The 22,125-nt window shown below is 22.9% G+C and overlaps 3 protein-coding genes across 3 annotated transcripts; 1 reads left to right on the forward strand and 2 right to left on the reverse strand.

The window, feature by feature from the left end:
* Positions 1-441: 441 nt before the first annotated feature.
* OCT59_002209 (uncharacterized protein) lies at positions 442-3,747 on the reverse strand (the record flags this gene model as incomplete). The annotated part of the gene is made up of 1 exon (XM_066144343.1): positions 442-3,747. The coding sequence occupies one exon, from the start codon at positions 3,745-3,747 to the stop codon at positions 442-444; it is 3,306 nt and encodes a 1,101-aa protein (XP_065995513.1).
* Positions 3,748-7,247: 3,500 nt separating this feature from the next.
* On the reverse strand, positions 7,248-8,389 carry OCT59_002210 (uncharacterized protein; the record flags this gene model as incomplete). Its single annotated transcript, XM_066144344.1, has 3 exons — positions 7,248-7,570; positions 8,006-8,117; positions 8,198-8,389. 3 exons carry the CDS (start codon positions 8,387-8,389, stop codon positions 7,248-7,250), a joined length of 627 nt encoding a protein of 208 aa, XP_065995514.1.
* Positions 8,390-19,454: 11,065 nt separating this feature from the next.
* OCT59_002211 (uncharacterized protein) lies at positions 19,455-20,330 on the forward strand (the record flags this gene model as incomplete). The annotated part of the gene is made up of 1 exon (XM_025331285.1): positions 19,455-20,330. The coding sequence occupies one exon, from the start codon at positions 19,455-19,457 to the stop codon at positions 20,328-20,330; it is 876 nt and encodes a 291-aa protein (XP_025189881.1).
* Between the last annotated feature and the right edge of the window lie 1,795 nt (positions 20,331-22,125).

Consider the following 22,125-nt stretch of genomic DNA (forward strand, 5'->3'; position numbering starts at 1 on the left):
CTATTTTCAGCAGATTTTTCTTGTTTAAATAATTCTATCTTAAGCTTAAAAATAAATATCGTTGAATCACCTTTTTTACATATATTTTTGTTGGTTTTTTTTATTTATCATAAATTTCATTGCTGAAAATATTCTGCCAAAATTTTGAATATATTTATATGGAAATTATGTATCTTATGATTTTTTTTTTAAAAAAAATTATTCACTACAAAAAAAATTTTTAAAGTACATTCGTAATTGTTTATACAAATAGAAAATTCGGTCTATTATTAATAAGGTGTGAAATCACACCAATTAAGTTAAGCGGACAAATTTAGAAATATAAAAAATATGTTACATAATAATTATCAGAAATGGTTTGTAAAAAATTTTACATTACCATAAAACCTAATTATAAATAATTATCAAACAAAATTCTATTTCCGTTTATTAAATAGAACTTCAAGTAGATATTCTAATTTCATTCTTGTAACCTCCTTTAGGCAATTTAATATAATACAATTCAAATGCTTTTCTCAAATTTTTATCCGTTCCGATACCATTTTTATAACAAAATGCCAAATTATATTGTGCATCAAAACTCCCTCCTTCAACAGACTTCAAATACCATTTAAATGCTTTCTTATTATCTATATCTATTCCAATTCCATGTTGGTAACAATAACCTAAATTATTTTGTCCTTTAATGTTTCCTCCTTCAGCAGATTTTAGATACGATTCAAATGCTTTCTTTTTATCAATATTTATTCCTACTCCATGTTGATAACAATAACCTACCTTATTTTGTGCATCATGATTTTTTTCAGCAGATATTAAATACCATTCAAATGCTTTCTCTTTGTCCATTTTTACTCCAATTCCATGTTGGTAACAATAACCAACCTTATTTTGTGCATCATTATTCCCTGCTAAAGCTGATTTATAATACCAATCAAATGCTAACTCGTAATTTTTATCAATTCCTTTGCCAAAATAATAAAAATCGCCTATTTTATTTTGTGCATCATGATTCTCTCCTAAAGCTGATTCAAAATACCAAAAATATGCTTCCTCATAATCTATCTCGATTCCTTTACCATAATAATAGCAATCACCTATTTTACTTTTTGCATTATGATTTCCTCTTTCAGCAGATTCTAAATACCATTGGAATGCTTCCTCATCATCAATATTTACTCCAATCCCATGTTGATAGCAATAACCTAAATTACTTTGCCCTATCAAATTTCCACCAAAGGCCGATTTATAATACCAATCAAATGCTAAGCTGTAATCTTTATCAACTCCTTTACCAAAATAATACCTATTACCGATTTCATTTTGTGCATTATGATTTCCTCCTTTGGCAGATTTTAAATACCACTCAAATGCTTTTTCTTGATCAATATTTACTCCAATTCCATAATGATAACAATAACCTAAATTATTTTGTGCACTATGATTTCCTCTTTCAGCAGATTTAAGATACCAAGAAAAGGCTATATTATAATTTTTATCAACCCATTTACCAGAATAATAACATTTACCCATTATATTTTGTGCATCAATATTTCCTCCTTTAGCAGATTTAGAATACCATTCAAATGCTTTCTTTTCATTAATACATACTCCAATTCCATGTTGATAGCAGTAACCTAAATTATTTTGCGCATAATGATTTCCTCCTCTGGCAGATTTAGTATACCATTTAAATGCTTCCTTTTCATTAACATATGTACCGAATCCATGTTGATAACAGTAGCCTAAATTATTTTGTCCTTTCAAATTTCCTCCCTCAGCCGATTTCAAATACCATCTACATGCTTCAATGTAACTTTTTATAACTATATCACCCGAAAAATAATAATCACCCACTTTATTTTGTAAAATATGATCTCCTCCTCTAGCAGATTTCAAATACCATTTAAATGCTTTCATTTCATCTATATCTGTTCCAATTCCATATTGGTAGCAACAACCTAAATTACCTTGTCCTGCAGAATTTCCTCTTCTAGCCGATTTTAGATACCATTCAAATGCTTTTTTGTTATCTGTTTTTATTCCAATTCCATGCTGATAACAGTAACCTAATGCATTTTGTGCATTATGATTTTTGCCTTCAGCTGATATTGAGTACCACTTAAATGCGATACTATAATTTTTATTTGTTCCTAAACCATCCTTAAAACAAAATGCTAAATTATATTGTGCATTGTGATTCCCTCCTTTAGCTGATTTTAAATACCATTCAAATGCTTTATTGTAATTTTTATTTGTTCCTAATCCATTTCTATAACAATTACCCAAATTATTTTGTGCATCATAATTTTCACCTTCAGCTGACTTTAAATACCATTCGAATGCTTTATTATAATTTATATTCGTTTCTAATCCATTTCTATAACAATCACCTAAATTATTTTGTGCATTATAATTTCCACCTTCAGCTGATTTTAAATACCACTTAAATGCTAAATTATAATTTTTAATTGTTCCAAATTCATTCTTATAACAGAATGCTAAATTATTTTGTGCATTATGATTCCCTCTTTTAGCTGATTTTAAATACCATTCATATGCTTTTTTTTCATTCATGTTTACTCCAATCCCATATTGATAACAATTACCTAAATTATTTTGTGCATTGTGATTTCCTTTCATAGCAGATTTTAAATAAAATTTAAAACCTTGCCTTTTATCTATAAATGTTCCAATTCCATGCTGATAACAATAACCTAAATTATTTTGTCCTTCTAAATTATTTTCAGCGGATTTTAGATAACATTCAAATGCTTTTCTTTTATCTACATTTATTCCATAACCATATTGATAACAAATTCCTAAATGATTGCAAGCATTATAATTTCCTTTTTTAGCGGACTCTAAATATAAATCAAATGCTTTCTTTTTATCAATATCTATACCAATCCCATATTGATAACAATAACCTAAATTATCTTGTCCTTCCGAATTTCCTTTTTTAGATGATTTTAAATACCATTCAAATGCTTTCTTTCCATCCTTACATATTCCAATTCCATATTGATAACAATAACCAATCTTATTTTGTGCAATGGAATTTTCTTTTTTGGCAGATTTTAAATACCATTCAAATGCTTGTTTAATATCAACATTAACTCCTTTACCATTATAATAACAATTTCCTATTTGATATTGAGCAAAAGAACTTTCATTATTTTTAATAGCCCATTTAAAAGAATTTCTTTTAAATAAAATAATACCTTTATAATAATATAATGATAATAAATATTTTCCAATAATGATATTATAATTTTTTAGATGATCATTATTATTTAATATTTTTATATCAATAGATAATAAATATAATTTTAATGCTTTTTCTATATTCTTATTAATATTTACGATACCATGTTGATAAAAAAATCCAATTAAACTTGAAAACCATGATTCACTTTGTTGATGAACTTCCATTGATTCAATAACTTTTTTAAATTTTATATCTTTAAATTCTTCTATATTATTTATCCATTCAATTACATTACTTTCAAAATTTTCAACGTCATCAATATCATTTGTATACGTAATCATATGATGAAAATCGGTGACCAACTCTTTAAAGAAATTTTCATCATTTTCGTAATCAATTTTTTCTTTTTGTTGTATATCGTCTTCTGTAGTATTGGGCGTATTATATAAAATGTCAAAGAAATTTTCATCATGTTCATAATCTGTATTATTTTCTTGTATACCGTCTGTGTTGGATGTATTGTATAAAATGCTAGACATTATTTTTTTCTTTAAAAAAAAAAATAAATAAATAAAAAGTTTTAGTAGAAATTTGTCAAGATAAATAAATATAAAAAAAAGATCTACGACAGTAGAAGGCTGTGCGACAGTGAATGGGCCGAGATATGAAAGACTTGAAAGTATGCACATTTTTGTTTAACGTGACATAAAAAAAATTCGAGGGGATGGTGTAACAAACTATGCTTTTGATGATCCTATTATCCGTAAAAAAAAAGAAATATTTTTTTTTTGTGACGTAATATTTAATCGGTAATATTTTTTTTAGGAAAAAAATACCCGAATGTGGGAAAGTTTTAATTTCTAAGATTTATAATTATAATAAAAGCTTCGTTTTACTTTAACTATATTTATTTTATCATATGTTATTTTTACATTATCAAAATTTTTTTATCGCTTCTTTGAAATTCACAATTGCCATAATAGACACTGTCAAAGTTACTGTTAATGATGCTGACTAAAAGTTATAAGAATTCTGTTCCAGAATTATATTTAATATCTAATATTAACATCGTTAAAAAAAACCGGACTTTTAATTTTTTAATGTTACAGCGATAAGAATAACCCATTTTTAGTCTTAGTGTTTAAATAATTTATAATAAAAAATAAACTTCAAATTAATTAAATGTAATAATGTAATATTAATGTTACTTAGTTTTGCATAATTCGTCCGTATCTAAATACGTTAGAAGAAATATTTTATGAAATTTAGTGATCAAGAACTTTTTTAAGATTAAATAAACTTTGACTTTAAAAAATATTTACTCTCAGGAAGTTTAAATTCATCTTGTTCTTTAGAATGAAAAATTGGATTATTATATATTTCTTCGTCATCTATAAATAAGAAATTCGGGAGTATAAAATTAATAAATTATTATTACTACAAAGTTAATTATTTATGTACCATCAATATTAACGCGATATTTGTTCTTGCATTATTTCTTGAACATCAAAAATTAAACAAAATTACATTTAATATTAAGTGATTAAATTAATACGTTAATTATTATAAAAATATAGCCATATATTAATATTGATTTATTGATTATTTCCAATAAAAAATAAGTATATGAAAATAAAATTACCCTTGAAAATGCTATTTATTTTTGATGAACTGTTCTGAATATTTAATTTATCAACATTATCAACTAAAAAAAATTAGATTTACAATACTAACGTTACAAAAAAATCAAATAATTACTAAAAAATTTCAAACAAAATTTCAAAAATCAAACAAGTAAATAGTAATATTAAATACTTCACCAAATTTGAATAATAATATATTTCCGGATTGCAAATCTCTATGAATTGCATTCTCGCCATGAACCCGTAAAAGTGCTTTAATTATACAAGCAGCAATTTGAATTCTTTTTTTCCATGTAAGTTGATTGTGGTTTCGTTGTAAATATTTCCTTATATTCAAATGTGAAGTAGCCTATAAAATAAAGATATATTATTAGTACGTATTTTTAATTGTTGTTCTATAGAATCCCATTCCTTAAAATGTCCAATCTATTTTGCTATATAAATTTCGGAACATCCACCTTTTGTTAAATATTTAATTACTATATGGAATCCATTCAATTATCCCATTTGGTTTAGGCGTTTTAATTTGACATTTTCGTATTAAATTATCAATATCATCATTTCTATTATTGGTTTTTGAAATTCATATTGTTTGTGTATACGTGAATCTTATAATCTGTTAGTATTAATTGCAGCATTAATTAAATTTTCTCTAATAACAGATATTATGAAATAAATATACTGCAATAAGCCTGAAACAGAAAAAAAAATATTTTTGGAATTAGTTGAAGATCGAACAAGTCACATGATGTAGTGCGCAGAAATCCCATGATTATATTACAATATTACAATATGAAACATTTCTTATAATATATTTTAGTTTTATTAGTTATTTACATTAATTAGCCATTTTTAGTAATATTATTTCTTTTGACTCATAAATATTCAATTATAAGTATCAGTTTAATTATTATAACATTAGTAAAATTGCTTTATTAGTTAGCTAGAGAAGCTTCTTGAGATTTACATAGTTGATGAATTATATAGACATGTGGAACTTATACAAAATGGTAATAGAAAGGTTTTTGCAGATAATTGCAATGAAAAAAGGACAATTGATTGATTAATCATATTAGTATAATAGGATAATATTGATAAGTTCAAACTGTCATGTGTGAAAATGTAAACATATATCTGATATAGGGCAATATTTTCTTTTGAATAAAAGTTGTTAACACCTGGGAAGATCTAACAGAGAGTTTAGATTGTGTTATCCGAAGTATTGTTTTTTTTTGTATGATTTAATTATTAGTTTTTTTTTACAATAAACTTTTCGCGTGTTTTACTTGTTTTACCTTGTGTTTTGTCATCATTTGTTTGATAGGTTTTTATTCTCAAGAAACCCTTATATTATTTACCAGAATTATACTTTCATTATTAATTTTCTATTACAAATTATTGAAACACCTATAATCTTATTATTTGACCTTTTTGCCACAACTGATCAGTTTGACATCTGACGTTAGTTATCACTCCAGACCAAAACAGTGATAACACATGTAATAATTGTGTAACTTTGAATCTCATTACGATTTTTAAAGAAAACGAGTATGGCATGTGAACAGACTTTTTCTGTAGCAGGTAACACTAATACTAAAACAAGAAATCGTCTTAATCCAGAAACAGCAAGAGCAACTTTGTGTCAAAATCATGGATTGAAAACGGAGTGGGTATATTAGAAAAAAATGTAGTAAATCAGTCTAATTTGGGTTTTATTTTTTTACTACAATAAATTCATTAATCAAATAAGAAAAGTTTCAAACCAGTTCAGAAACTGAGTTCAACCAATATAAAAATAATATAATTTCTTAAAAAAAATAGAGAGCAGAATTTAAAATTTAAATAATATTAAAAATAAAAACATATAAATTAAATACAATCAGCCATTGAAATGAGTACAAAAAATTTTATATTATTTATTTTTCATTTTATGCATTGGAAATGGTTTTATATATTTATATTATTACTATCTTGATAATTTATATTTAATAATTGGAAAAGTTAAAAAAAGACGATTTATTTAAATTACAAGCTAAGAAATTTGTAAAATATATACACTACTCTAACCTTAGTGTTTAAATAATCCTAAAAAAGAGAATACATATATGGATAAAATATAAAAAAAGGAATTATTTAAATTACAAACTAAGAATCTTGTAAAATATTTTACTAGTACTCTAGCCTTAGTATTTATATAAATCTAAACAACAATTTCTGTTAAATGTATGACATAAAATACCACGCACTTATAAAAACTATAAATTCTTATAAAAATCACAAATAATTGGTTGGATTAATGTCTAAATAATTAAATAAATAAAATTAATTTCACATAAATAATTTCAAAATTAATTCTTTTTATATACTTATTATACTATATTATTTACCTAATAACTTTAAATCATAAAATCATCTAATTCTTCACTTTCATTCACTTTTATATTAGCTTGTGAATATCTACTTTCAAGAATTTCATTCAATTGTTTACTAGTAAAATCAAGTAAGCGACTTTTATAGTATGCCTGCGAATGAGATCCAGTATCAATATTATTGTTATGTCCAATTGGTGCATTTATAAATTCCATAATATTGTATTTTAATTCTTCATTAATATCTTTAACATTATATGGAGAAGCCATCCATTTATTAATAATGTTTAACACTTCTTCAGAAGATGGCCTTTTTAATGGGGTTTCATCCCAACACTTTTTCATCAATTCTACATAACATTGTGGAGTATTTTCAATAATTTTAGGTCGTTCACCTTCACAAATACTTAAACTAAGTTGAAAATCATGTTCTATATTATTAAATGGTGGTTTCCCAGATGTAAATTCCCACATAATCATAGAAAAACCATACATATCACTAGCTGGAGTATAAGGATTGCCTCTTAAAACTTCAGGTGCCATAAATGGTATTACACCATAAATATTATATTCTTTCAAATATGATTTTACAGGTTTACATAATCCTAAATCACTAATATAAATTCTACCCTCACTATGATTTAAAATATTACCATCATGAAAATCGCAATGAATAAGCTCTTTTTTATGTATATTATTAAGTCCAGAAATAATTTCAAATAGCATATATAATTTTTGATTCCAATCACTTTTGCTTATTCTTGTTAAGTTTCCTCTTAAATTACCTTCATTTGCATAATCCATTACCACCATATATTTCAAAGTATCTGGATCTTTTGTAAACCCATGAAAATAAATAATGTTATATGAAATTAAACAACTTTCATGATAATTCCACTATAAAGTAATAATAATAATATATTAATATAAATAAATTATAATTTAAATTAAAAAAAATAAATAACATATTATCATACTTCATTTAAAAATTCATTTAAATTTTCATTTAAATTATTATGAAGTTTAAGAATTACTTCATTATCTTTATTATTGTTAAACCAAATAGCCTTGTATATAATACCAAATCCCCCTTTATCAAGATATTCAACATTTTTAAGTTTATCATAAGGAATCCATCTTAAGTTTTTTTCAAAAATAAAATTATCCATAATTGTATTTCCACTTTTTCCAAATCTAATAAATTTAAATAATTAGTATATTATTAAAGTTTATATTAAAAATTACATTAAAATTTAAAATTGAGATTAACACTTACTCTGAAATTTAAATAGAAAATTTAATATAATATATATCTTAGTTTTTGTATATATATATATATAATAATAACCTATATTTCACAACTTACCAACTAAAGTAACAAGAAATTTTATATGAAAGGATCCAATTAACAATAAATATTTATAAAGTACATAACAATAGAAATAACAAATAACTTACAAGCTTATTTTTAAATAATTTTTAAATAAACAATTTAGTTGGTTTAAATTATATGTAAATATTATATAAATATGTAATAATAGAATTAAATAAACAACTATAACTTACGTTCTATTTAAGTAAAGAATTTAGTTAGTTTAAATTATATATAAATATGTAACAATAGAATTAAATAAATAACTTACTCCCTATATTATTAAATAATTTTTTAAATAAAGAATTTAGTTAATGCAAATATTATAATAATAAGTAATGATAGAATTAAATAAATAACTTACAAGCTATATTATATAAATAATTTTTCAAATAAAGAATTTAGTTAGTTTAAATTATATGCAAATATTATATAAATAAGTAATAATAGAATTAAATAAATAACTTACTCTCTATATTATAAATAATTTTTAATAAAGTATTTATTTGGTAGTTTAAATTATATGTAGATATTTTAAAATATAATAAAATTAAATAAATAACTTACTTCCTATATCATTAAATATTTTTTTAAATAAAGAATTTAATTAGTTTAAATTATGTAAATATTATATAAATAAGTAATAAATAACTTATAACTTACGATCTATTAAATAAAGAATTTAGTTAATTTAAATTATATGCAAATAAGAAATAATAGAATTAAATAAATAACTTGTGACTTACCGACTAAAAGAAATTACAAAATATTTTTAAATAAAGTATTTAGTTAGTTTAAATTATATGTAAATAAATAATAATAGAATTAAATAAATAACTCATAACTTACCAACTAAAGAAATTAGAAAATAAATAACAAATTTAGTTAGTTTAGTTTAAATATATGTAAATATTATATAAATAGAATTAAATAGATAACTTATAACTTACTAACTAATTAAAATAACAAAATCATTTTTTAAATAAAGTATTTATATAGTTAGTTTAAATTATATGTAAATATTATATAAATAAGTAATAATAGAATTAAATAAATGACTTACCATCTGTGAAATATTTTTTAAATAAAGAATTTAGTTAGTTTAAATTATATGTAAATAATATATAAATAAGTAATAATAGAATTAAATAAATAACTTACACTCTATATTATAAATAATATTTTAAATGAAGAATCCAGTTAGTTTAAATTATATGTAAATATTAATATATAAATAAGTAACAATATAATTAAATAAATGACTCACTCCCTAATTTTTTAAATAAAGAATTTAGTTAGTCAAATTATATGTAAGGCTGTTGCAACTTAATTGTTTGTTTAACGTCCAGGCCTTTTGAAAAAATTAAGGGGGGAGGGGGGCTTAAGTTAAACAAACTAAATAAATAAACATAGGAAAATTTGAAAATTTCAGAAGGGATTATTTATCATTATATGTTTATTAGCTTTTAAATTTTTTCAAAAATAGAGGGGGTATTTAATAATATGTGTTTATTAGATCTCAAATTTTTTAAAAAATAGAGGGGGGTGGTGGACGTTAAACAAATAATCAAGTTGGAACGGCCTAAATATTATATATACAAATAAGTAATTATAGAATTAAATAAATAACTTACTCCCTATATTATTAAATAATTTTTTAAATAAGAATTTAGTTAATTTGAACTATATGCAAATATATATAAATAAGTAATAATATAATTAAATAAATAATAACTTACAATCTATTTAAAAAATTTAGTTAATTTAAATTATATGTAAATATTATATAATAAGTAATAATAGAATTAAATAAACAACTATAACTTACGTTCTATTTAAGTGAAGAATTTAGTTAGTCTAAATTATATATAAATAAGTAATAATAGAATTAAATAAATAACTTATGATAACTTACGATCTATTTAAGTAAAGAATTAAGTTAGTTTAAATTATATGTAAAATATTATATAAATAAGTAATAATAAAATTAAATAAATAACTTACACTCTATATTATCAAATAATTTTTCAAATTAAAGAATTTAGTTAGTTTAAATTAAAATACCATATAAATGAGTAATAATAGAATTCAATAATTAACTTATAACTTACTATCTATTTAAATAAAGAATTTAGTTAGTTTAATTTATATTTAAATATTCTATAAATAAGTAATATTAGAATTAAATAAATAACTATAACTTACGTTCTATTTAAATAAAGAATTTAGTTAGTTTAAATTATTTGTAAAGATTATATAAATAATTAATGATAGAATTAAATAAATAACTTATAACTTACGATCTATTTAATAAAGAATTTAGTTAGTTTAAATTATTATATGTAAATATTAAGTAAATAAGTAATGATGGAAATAAATAAATAATAACTTACAAACTATTTAAATAATGAATTTAGTTAGTTTAAATTATTTGTAAAGATTATATAAATAAGTAATAAATAGAATTAAATAAATAACTTACATGCTATATTATTAAATAATTTTTAAATAAAGAATTTAGTTAGTGTAAATATTATATAAATAAGTAATAATAGAATTAAATAAATAACTTATAACTTACCAACTAAAAGAAATTAAAAAATAATTTTTTGAATAAAGAATTTAGTAATTTAAATTAATACATTTAAATATTATATAAATAAGTAATAATAGAATTAAATATACAACTATAACTTACGTTCTATTTAAATAAAGAATTTAGTTAATTTAAATTATATGTAATATTATATAAATAAGTAATAACAGAATTAAATAAATAACTTACTTCCTATATTATTATATAATTTTTAAATAAAGAATTTAGTTAAACTATATGTAAATATTATATAAATAAGTAATAATAGTATTAAATAAATAACTTACTTCCTATATTATTAAATAATTTTTTAAATAAAGAATATAGTTAGTTTAAATTATATATGTAAATAAGTAATAATAGAATTAAATAAATAACTTGTAACTTACCAACTAAAAGAAATTACAAAATAATTTTTTAGATAAAGAATTTAGTTAGTTTAAATATATTTAGATATTATATAAATAAGTAACAATAGGATCAAATAAACAACTATAACTTACGATCTATTTAAATAAAGAATTTAGTTAGTTTAAATTATATTATGTAAATTAGTAATAACAGAATTAAATAAATAACTTACTGTCTATATTATTAAATATTTTTTTAAATAAAGAATTTAGTTAGTTTAAATTATATAAAAATATTATATAAATAGGTAATAATAGAATTTAAATAAATAACTTACCCTCTATATTATTAAATAATTTTTTAAATAAAGAATTTAGTTAGCTTTAAATTATATAAATAATAGAAATATAACTTACTCCCTAATATTATTTATAATTAATTATTATTAGTTAAATATAAATATAATACAAAAGTATTTACTGTAAATTAAATATATCACTTACAATCTAGTCATTTAAATAAGAATACAATTAGTTGAATTATATAGAATATTAAACAAATAAATATGTTATTGTAACTTACCATCTGTAATACAATTAATTATTAAATAGTTAATTAAATAAAGAATTTAGTTATTTGAATATTAGTATGTAAAAATAAATAAAATAAAGTAAAGAATTAAAGATTTAAATAACTAATAACTTACTGACTATAGTATTATATTAATCATTAAATAAATTATTTAATTACATGAAATGTAAAAAAAATGATAAGTAATTCCATTATTATTCAATTGTAAGATAACTTATTAACTTACGAGCTAAATTATCTAACATTATTTTTGTATAATATAGTTAGATTGAATTATATTTGAATATTAGGTAATTATAGATAGTATTTAAATGTATTTACAAATAAAAATTTAATATTTTAGCATGTTTAACATACCTTTAGATTCCTTGATACTACTTTCTTCAAATTCTTCAGAGTCGCTTCCTTTGATTTTTTCAGAGTTACTTCCTTCAAATTCTTCAGTGCTGCTTCCTTTCAAATTCAATATTACCAGAATATAGAATTAAACAAATTTATAATATTTCTAATTGTATTAAATGTTTATACTATACATATAATCATTACCTTTATGATTACTGAGAGCCATTACTATATAATTATATAAAATGCTCTATAACTGGAAAAGGTAATATAATTTTATTATTATTATTATTATTAAACGCTTTGTTTGGTATATATGGTATGCAAAATGCAAGGATCACATGTATGACAAGTGTCAATCATCAAGCCTCATTGTTGTACAGCAAAAATCATAAAATGAAAAATTTATTAATATATAATATATACTTAGAGTGGTAAAGATTTTGAATATCACTTTTTTGATTTTTTTGTTAAAACTAACTTGGAAATGATCATTTACATCCAAAATGGTAATTATGCAGAGTAAACATTTACATTATCACCATAATTTTTTAAATTAAATAATGTAATTTGTTCATAATCTGCATATTTAAATATTAACTACAGTATCACCAATTAGAGGCCTGCATTGACCTCTATTTTACAATCCAGCCCAGTCCGCACTTGGAAATTAACCTAAAATGCCCAGCCTGGCCCAGCCTGGTCTTAATATATTAAAATCTGGCCAAGACTGGACCTGGACTATTATTATATCATTTTGTTGTAAAACGGCCAATTTAATTTCAGACAGTTTAATTTCAGCCAGAATAAAGACGGGTTTGGCCAGAATTACGAAAATTTGGGTTTAACAAAAAATCATGCCAGCCCAAACTCAGATCTAGGTCTGGGCCAGATTAGGGTTCTGGGTTCTGGGTTCCATTTGCAGACCTCTATCACCAATCACTCATAATAATCTGAATAAATAAAAATAATAAAAATTAAATAATATTAAATATAAAAAAAAATTAAGATGGAGCTCTAGTAGAGTTGAATCAGTCCCAGCAAAGACTAGTCCTGGTCTGAGATTTGAGGCCAGTCTGAACTTGGACCATTTATATAAATTTATCATCTAATATAAAAATTAGAGTTCTGAACAGATTGACCAAATTCAGGTAACCTGACAGGTTGACCTGAATTTATCAGGTCAGGTTTAACAATTGCAATTCAGCATCAGTTCAGGTTGTAACATCAATATAACCTGAATGACCTGCTGTTGACCTGAAACTATGATTTTATATAATATAAGTAATGGTATTATTATTCACTTTTTATATTGATTTTATATAATAAAAGTGAGTTGCGATATTGGGATTCATTTTTTTTATATTAATTTTATATAATAAAAGTGAGTTGCGATATCAGAATTCACTTTTTTATATTGATTTTATATATAAAAAGTGAATTGCGGTATCAGAATTCACTTTTTTATATAAAAAAATTAGTTGCAGTATCACGATTCACCTTTTTATACGATTTTAATATAAAAAGTGAATCAAAAAAAATGTTTTGCACCATTTTTTTTTGATATTTTAATAAAAATCCTGAAAATTTTCAGGTTTCAGTTCAGGTCAGGTCAAACAGATAATCTGATATAACCTGACCTGACCTGACCTGAAAAAAAATTTCAGGTCAGGTTTATCAATTAACCTGACCTGACTTGACCCATTCGGAACTCTAATAAAAATGTTAAATCATATATTATTAATAAGTTTTCATTTCAAAATACCAAAATTTTCATATGTTGGTATTTTGTAATATCAATACTCCACAAATCATAACTAAAATTATATATAATAAAAAACCATTTAATAAAACAAATATAATATAATATTAATAAAACAACTGAAACTAATATAATGTAATATTATAATATTATACAATTAAAAAAAAAACTTTAACTAAATTTGTACAAAATTAGCGAAACCCGAATCACTGGTTATTAATAATCAATTAGGGCGAATTATCAACAAGTCACTGCGACTTCGCAACACTACTAGTTAATGTCATAATTTTTAGTGCGACCTGCATTTCATTATCTCGTTGATCCAACCCACTGTTATAAATAAGAAAATTTAAAAAATTTTAAGGACCGGCCAAAAGATCAGTCCAGCCCACCAGTTTTTGCGGTTTTCAAAATGATTCAAATATGAACTATTCTGTAACACTAAGGAAAGCTTGGAACTTTTAATTATGTAATATTAACATAGAATTTTTATGATGTTTTTTGTTTTCAATTTTTTTCAGTAAAACAGAGTTTATATAAAACTTAATTAATAATATTTTTATAATTTAAAAATCTTATAGAAAATTTACACTTCTACAAGGACCCAGAAATATATATAAAAGGGTCAGGTTTGAGTTTTCGTATTTTGAATTAATTTTTGATAATTCATATCAGAATTTTATTTCATATTATAGTAACCGACTGACATTATCACCCTGAAAAATTCGTATAGCTCATAGTAAAAAATTTTTTCATCACCTGACCCTATATATATTTCTGGGTCCATTTTATTTGAAATAAAATTTCTTATAAAAATTAAAAATAAAATAAAGGAAATATAAAGAAAACCTTCAGTGAAATATCATTTCAACTCATAAAATGTGCAAGAACCTTTGTTCGTGTTGTAGAATTAAAAAAGGAAATTGTCTAATTATCTTCAAAGTGAAGTTGGTATAAAATTAACAAAAAAAGTTTTTTTTAGATGTAATTATATCACTAGTAGTAAATATATCTTATTCAAGAATTCACTGATTATTAGATCTAACAGAAATAAATAAAAAAATGCAACCAATTAAAAAAGTTGCCAAAATTCACCAATATTTTGTCATCACTCGTAAATAATGTGAGGTGTAAACTATAAAAAAAACTATAAACTTAAAATTTTATTGTAACGATTATCAAAAAATAAATATTTCATTAATTTTCGTAATTTGATAATTTACTACAAATCATACTAGATAAAGTAATTTATTAATATGTTATAATATGAAAGAAAATAAATTATTTAAATTACAAACTAAAAAACTTTAAAGATGTCTAATCTTGCTACTCTAGTCTTAGTGTTTAGTACATTATTTATTACAAACTTTAAATGTAATAAATTAATATTAGTTTTCTATATCTAAATATGTTAGAAGTAATATTATTTTAAATAAAAAATGGAATTTAGTAATTAAAAACTTTTTTTATGATTAAATAAATTTAAACTTTTAAAATACTTACTCTCGGGAAGTTCATATTCATCTTGTTCTTCAAAATGAAAATTTAGATTATTATATATTTCTTCATCATCTATAAATAAAAAATTTGGGAATAATATAAAATTAAGCTAAATATCGTCATTATTATAAAGGGTCAAATAATTATTTATATATACCGTCATTATTAATACGATATCTCTTCATTTGTTGCACTATTTCTTGAAAATCTAAAATTAAAATAGCGTTTAATATTAGACAATTAGACAAATATACCAATATTTACTTGCCATTATCTAATCTTCTTTTGAATGATTTGTTACTGCTAGCTTAAAATTTTTATAAATAATTAATATAAACTCAAATAAAAATAAATATTTAAAAAATAAAATTACCCACTTATTTCTGAAGAATTGTTATTCTGATTACTCAATTTACCAATATCATCGACTAAAAAAAAAATTAATAAATATCTTGTGTCGTTTTAATGATTAATATAAACTGAACCTAATAAATACTTACTATTCTCAGGGATATGGAAATCATATGATTTGTTACCATGAAATGCTAATAAAGGGAGATAATTTATCATTAATTATTTTTAAAAAATTATAAAAAATTGCTTAATTTATACCCTGTTGTTCTTCTATATAATAAAATGGAAAATCTTATATTAAACTTTTGTTATTTTTTTTTTTAATGTATTTATATATTATAATAAATACCTTCTGTTGAATTTCTTGGTTCAGGAAGATTTTCAAATTGATGAACTTTACTTGTAAATAGCCTGCTACTGCTAGTATAAATTTTCTAAGCTATTCATTTCCGATCTAGTATCATTTTCTTCTAATTTAGTTGATTCATTTGAATTATTTTGGTAATATAAATTAATTTCTCTTATTTTATCCTAAAGTATTTTAGCATCTGGTCTGTTTAATGGATTAGCATCCCAACATTGTATAATTAAATTTTTATATTCTAAAGGAGTCCCTGGCACAATTTTTGGTCTTATACCATTAACAATATTCATCATCGCTAGATAATAATCATGCTCATAATTATTAAAAGGTGGTTGTCCAGAAGAAATTTCCCACATAAGCATTGCAATACTATAAACATCAGATTTAAAAGTAGTTTCTTTTCCTGCAATAACTTCTGGTGCAATATAAGGAAGATTTCCATATATACTTTTTAATGGTTTATCTGCAGGCCCACAAAATCCAAGATCACTAATACAAAATTTAGTTTTAAATAATATATTTCCAGAATGCAAATCTCTATGAATTGCATTTTCACTATGATGAATTTTATGAAGTGCATCAATTATATCAACAACAATTCGAATTCTTTCGTTCCATGAAAGTTGATTATGATTTTTTTGTAAATATTGTCTTAAATTTGCATCCAATTTATTCATTACAAGCATATAATCTCCATTTAATGGATCTTTTGTTAAACCATAACATTGAACAATCGCATCTGACCATATATTACTTATATATAAATGTGAACTAGCCTATAAAATAAAGAAAATATTAGAAAAACTTTAAAATAAATAATTATAACATTTTTAGATTACAAACCTCTTTAAACCAACGTTTATTTGCACTTTCAACATTTTCTAATCTTTTAAGTACCACATTTTGTTTCCTAAATCTTTTTAATTGTTGTCCTTTAGAATCCCATAAATAATATGATCCATCAATCCAAACTGCTGTATAGATTTCGGAGTATCCACCTTTTGTTAAATATTTAATATTTTCTAAATTATCATATGGCAATATTATCATTTCCAGATGTCCAATTTGAAAATTTTGCTTTTAAATAATTTCGAACACAATATTCGCAATATAGTATAGCTAAACAATTTTGGCCACAATTTTCACAGACTCTTCTTGTTCCTTCATTATAAATAATTTTACTACTGTCATTAATTGCAGTCAAAATTCTTATAGCTTCAGATTTTTCATCTTTTGTAAGTGATTCATCAGCAAGAATTGTTTGTCATATCGTTTTTGTAGATTATCATAAAGATTATAGTCTGTTAGTGCATATGCTCTATCAATTGCAGCATCAATTAATTGTTCTCTATTAACAGACATAATGAAATAAATATACTGTAAATTTTTTTTAGAATAAAGTTTGAAGCAGCAAAAAATATTTTCGGAACGCATATAAATAAAGTTACATTCATAAACATTGTGTAACCAAATGATTCGTTAAATTGCAAATCTTTTTACCAATAAGGGAAATGATTTGGTGAACAATGCTATCACGTGGTCAAAAGTATAAACGTACGAAAATTTATGAATCAAGAGAAATTATAATGATAGTATATAAAAATGGGTTTAATACCAATTAAATAACTAATTTATTAATGTTTATTTTCCAAAAAAAGTAAATAATAATTTTGTTAATATGATTAAAATAAACTATAACTATTGACATTAGATAATACTCTCGCGGATTTTGAATACGGTATAAATTTTGCCTAACTAAAATCAACGATGATTATATTTTAAATTATTTAAAATACGGTATAGACAAATAAAGAAGTAAAATCTACCAAGTATAAATAATAAATTCATTATATCGAACTTCAAGCATTTCAAGATTATATAATAATTACTTATAATTTAAATTTTTGTTAAATCATTAATAAATATCATTATATTATAAAATGTACATAATATATGACAATTAATTATAATGCAAATATTTATTTATTTTGATATCATAAAAAAAAAAAAAAAATACTTTCACTAAATTTAGTTGTAACATTTATATCTGATTAACAGTTTGGAAAATAACATTCTTTAACAATAATCTTTAGAAAAAAATTTTTAATTGTTATTGAAGATATGTTGTATGAATTTCTTTTGTTAAAACGCAAGATTTAATATATGACACATATCGATTATCAAATTATAACGAATAATAATAAAAAAGGAGAAATATTAATAGATATTATGAAAGTACTTAATAGAATGTAAAATTTAAATTTCATTTTATAATTTATTTTATCATGCAGTGATCCGATATTATTCGATGAATAAAATACAACTATTTATCGCAAAAAATGTTACGTTCATTTCATGCATTATAAATGGAATCACGTGAAAACCTTTCAAAACCTATAAAAGTCAAGTAAAAAAAGAAAATAATATTGTTTCAAAACTAAACACAATATAAACATTACAGATGTTACAAATATTTAGTCATACGTATCGGCTAGTCCCTAAAATCTTGGGGTATATTTTTATTGATCGATTAAATGGACCGTCATGTGGTACATATCAATTGACTTCAATAGCAGCCAATAAAATATCAAAAGAATCCGGGGTACAATGGTTTGACATGATCTACCATAGTGGAATAATAATTTTTATTTTATGGGATGCTTTATTTTATGAGGTGCTTTTTAGTTGATTAGGTCACATAATGTTTACAACGTTTTGGGTAATGGTTGAAAGATAACTTGTAATCGATACAAAGATCTGCAACTCCAACAAATAAAGATCTTCGATCGGCAAAATCATTTCATGAATCATGATAAAAATGGAAATTTTAACAAAGGGAAACCTGTATTGACTGCGTTCGAAACTTTAAAAACATATTCATGTGAGAATTAATGAATTATTTAATAAAGATGGATCTTCAAAAAAAAAATTCTTGGTTTGCATTTTTCTTTGTATTGATAGTCAAACGAAAGTATTTTCATCTAGTTATTATTATATCCAAAATGAATACTGTTTATGTATTAGAGTGCAATAATAACAAATATTACATCGGAAAAACTAGCAGAAGTGTTAATATTAGGTTTAAAGAACATCGCAATGGTTCTGGTTCAGAATGGACACGCCAATATCGTCCAATAAGAATTGTTGAGTCTGAAAAAACTGTTAATTTACATTTAGAACTGAATAAAACCCTTGATTATATGAACGAATATGGCATCGATAATGTAAGAGGTAGTTGTTATTCTAGTGTGAATTTATCAAAGACAGAAAAACAGAGCATTCGTCAATTACTTTCTTCTAGAAATGATTCTTGTTACAACTATGGTATGACTGGTCATTTCACTAAATATTGTGGTTATTCTTACAACAAAAATAACCACAATTCTTATGGGAGTTTTAAACGTGGCAGTCTCATTCATTTTGCTAATGAGTGTGATAATTATTTTGATGAAAATGACGTTGAAAATAATGAGACTAATAGTTATTATGGTGAAAGTGATGATAATTCTTATATATGTTTTAAATGTGGCAGTTCTAGTCATTATGCTAATAATTGTGGCGATTCTGATGAAAATGATGGTGAAAATGATGAGAATGATAGTGAAAATGATGATGATAATCCTTATAGATGTTTTAGGTGTGGCAGTCCGAGTCATTTTGATAATTATCGTAATGATTATTCTAATGAAAATGACTCTTATGATGAGAATGGTGGTGAAGGTGATGATGGTAATTCTTATAGAAGTGAAAGTGATGATTGTAATTCTTATAGATGTTTTAAATGTGGCAATTCAAATCATTTTGCTAATGATTGTGATGATGAGTCTGATATAGAGACGCGGTTGGAACTCGATCACATTGGGATGAGTTATAACTAGTTATAACTCTTACTTTAAGATACGGCATATTGGAACTGTTAAATACGCCGTAACTGGTAAATACGCCATAACTGGTATATGTATCGTAAATAGGCACTTTAACTTATGTAAATCAGATATTAAATTTTAAATTTGTCTTAAAAACATATATTATAAAGCATAAATAAAGTATGTGAATATCATATTTTTATATCATTCTAATTATTCATTCTTCTTCTCCTTCATTACTATTAAAATTATTATTCCATAAAATTTATACAAAGTAGTTATTTAAAGCCAGTATGGAAACTTTAAATTTTGATAACAAATTCGGAGAGATTAAAAAAATTTATACTGTTAAGGCGTTAAGCCATGTATATTATTAAACTATTTTCATTTATGCTATCTATTTAGACCATTTATACTCTATGGCATAATTGGGCACAGTAAAATTTACGGCATTAATAACATTAACGTCACATTGGGTTTCACACGGTTTTGCCGTAACTGTGGCCACAATCCGCTATATGTCGGCCAATTCATAGGGACAGTTCCAACTGCATCACTAGTCTGATAGCTCTTATGATGAGAATAATAGTTATTCTGACGGTTGTAATGTATAAGAACAAACTATTTAGCGTTAATTATATTTACAAATAAAATACATGATCTGTCTATTATAGCGAAAGTAAGTAAAATGTAGTATAATCGTCCGGATCATGTGAACAGATCATGTGTAACCTGGCAACAAATCCGACCGTTGCGTCTAAATGTCCAATCACGTGGTTTATTATAGGATGCGCCTATTTTATGCAAATTATGCAATGAAACATATAAAAAGTTTCTTAATTAAATACAATGCAAATATTTATTTATTTATTTATTTTGATATCATAAATGATTAAATGATGTATTCGCTAAATTTTAGACGCATAACGATTTTATTGGTTAACATTTTGAATAATTACAATAATCGAAACTGAAAAGATTTTTTAAATGTTATTGAAATTATTGATGTATGAATATAATTTCTTTCTTTCAAAACTAAGATGACTCTAATATACAATACTATATAGAAATATTAATTATAAAAAGGAAAGATATTAAATATTATACAAGTATTTAGTGATATAATTAAAAATATTTGAAAGAAAAAATTTTATGTTAAATAAATATTAATGTCATGAATAAATTTCTGGAAACTAAATATGACGAAATTTTTTTATAATTTAATTTATCATGCGGTGCTTCGTCCGATATTATTTGATGAATAAAATAATAATAATGGAAACTATTTATCGTAAAAATGTCACGTTCATTTTATGCACTATAAACGGAAACACTTGAAAAACCGGATCTCTTCAATACAGTCATGTGCATTACTAGTAAAAGAAATTTTATGTATTTTAATTATAATTTACTTTTGATAAACTAAATAATCTTCCAAGTAACTGATAAGAATGAACATCTGCAGAGCTTCATTTCAAACCTATAAAAGTCAAGTCACAGTAAATAGTTATGCAAAAATATTGTTCATAAAGAAAATAATAGTATTGTTTCAAAATTAAACACAACAATAAACAATTACAAATTGTATATTAAAATTTAAATATAATGTACTATTAAGAACGAATAATATTTCTAAGATCAGTTTATCTTAACCAAAAATCAAGTACAATTACATTTTAGGATTTATGTTACAAAAATTTAGCCCATGCTATGTAACCGATACCTTATCTATCGTCATACAAAGATCTGCAACTCAAAACCTTGTTTTGCATTTTTCTTTGTGTTGATCGCATAATTACATTCCTTT

The sequence above is a fragment of the Rhizophagus irregularis genome, chromosome 10, assembly GCF_026210795.1.
Source record: "Rhizophagus irregularis chromosome 10, complete sequence".
Classification (NCBI taxonomy): domain Eukaryota; kingdom Fungi; phylum Glomeromycota; class Glomeromycetes; order Glomerales; family Glomeraceae; genus Rhizophagus; species Rhizophagus irregularis.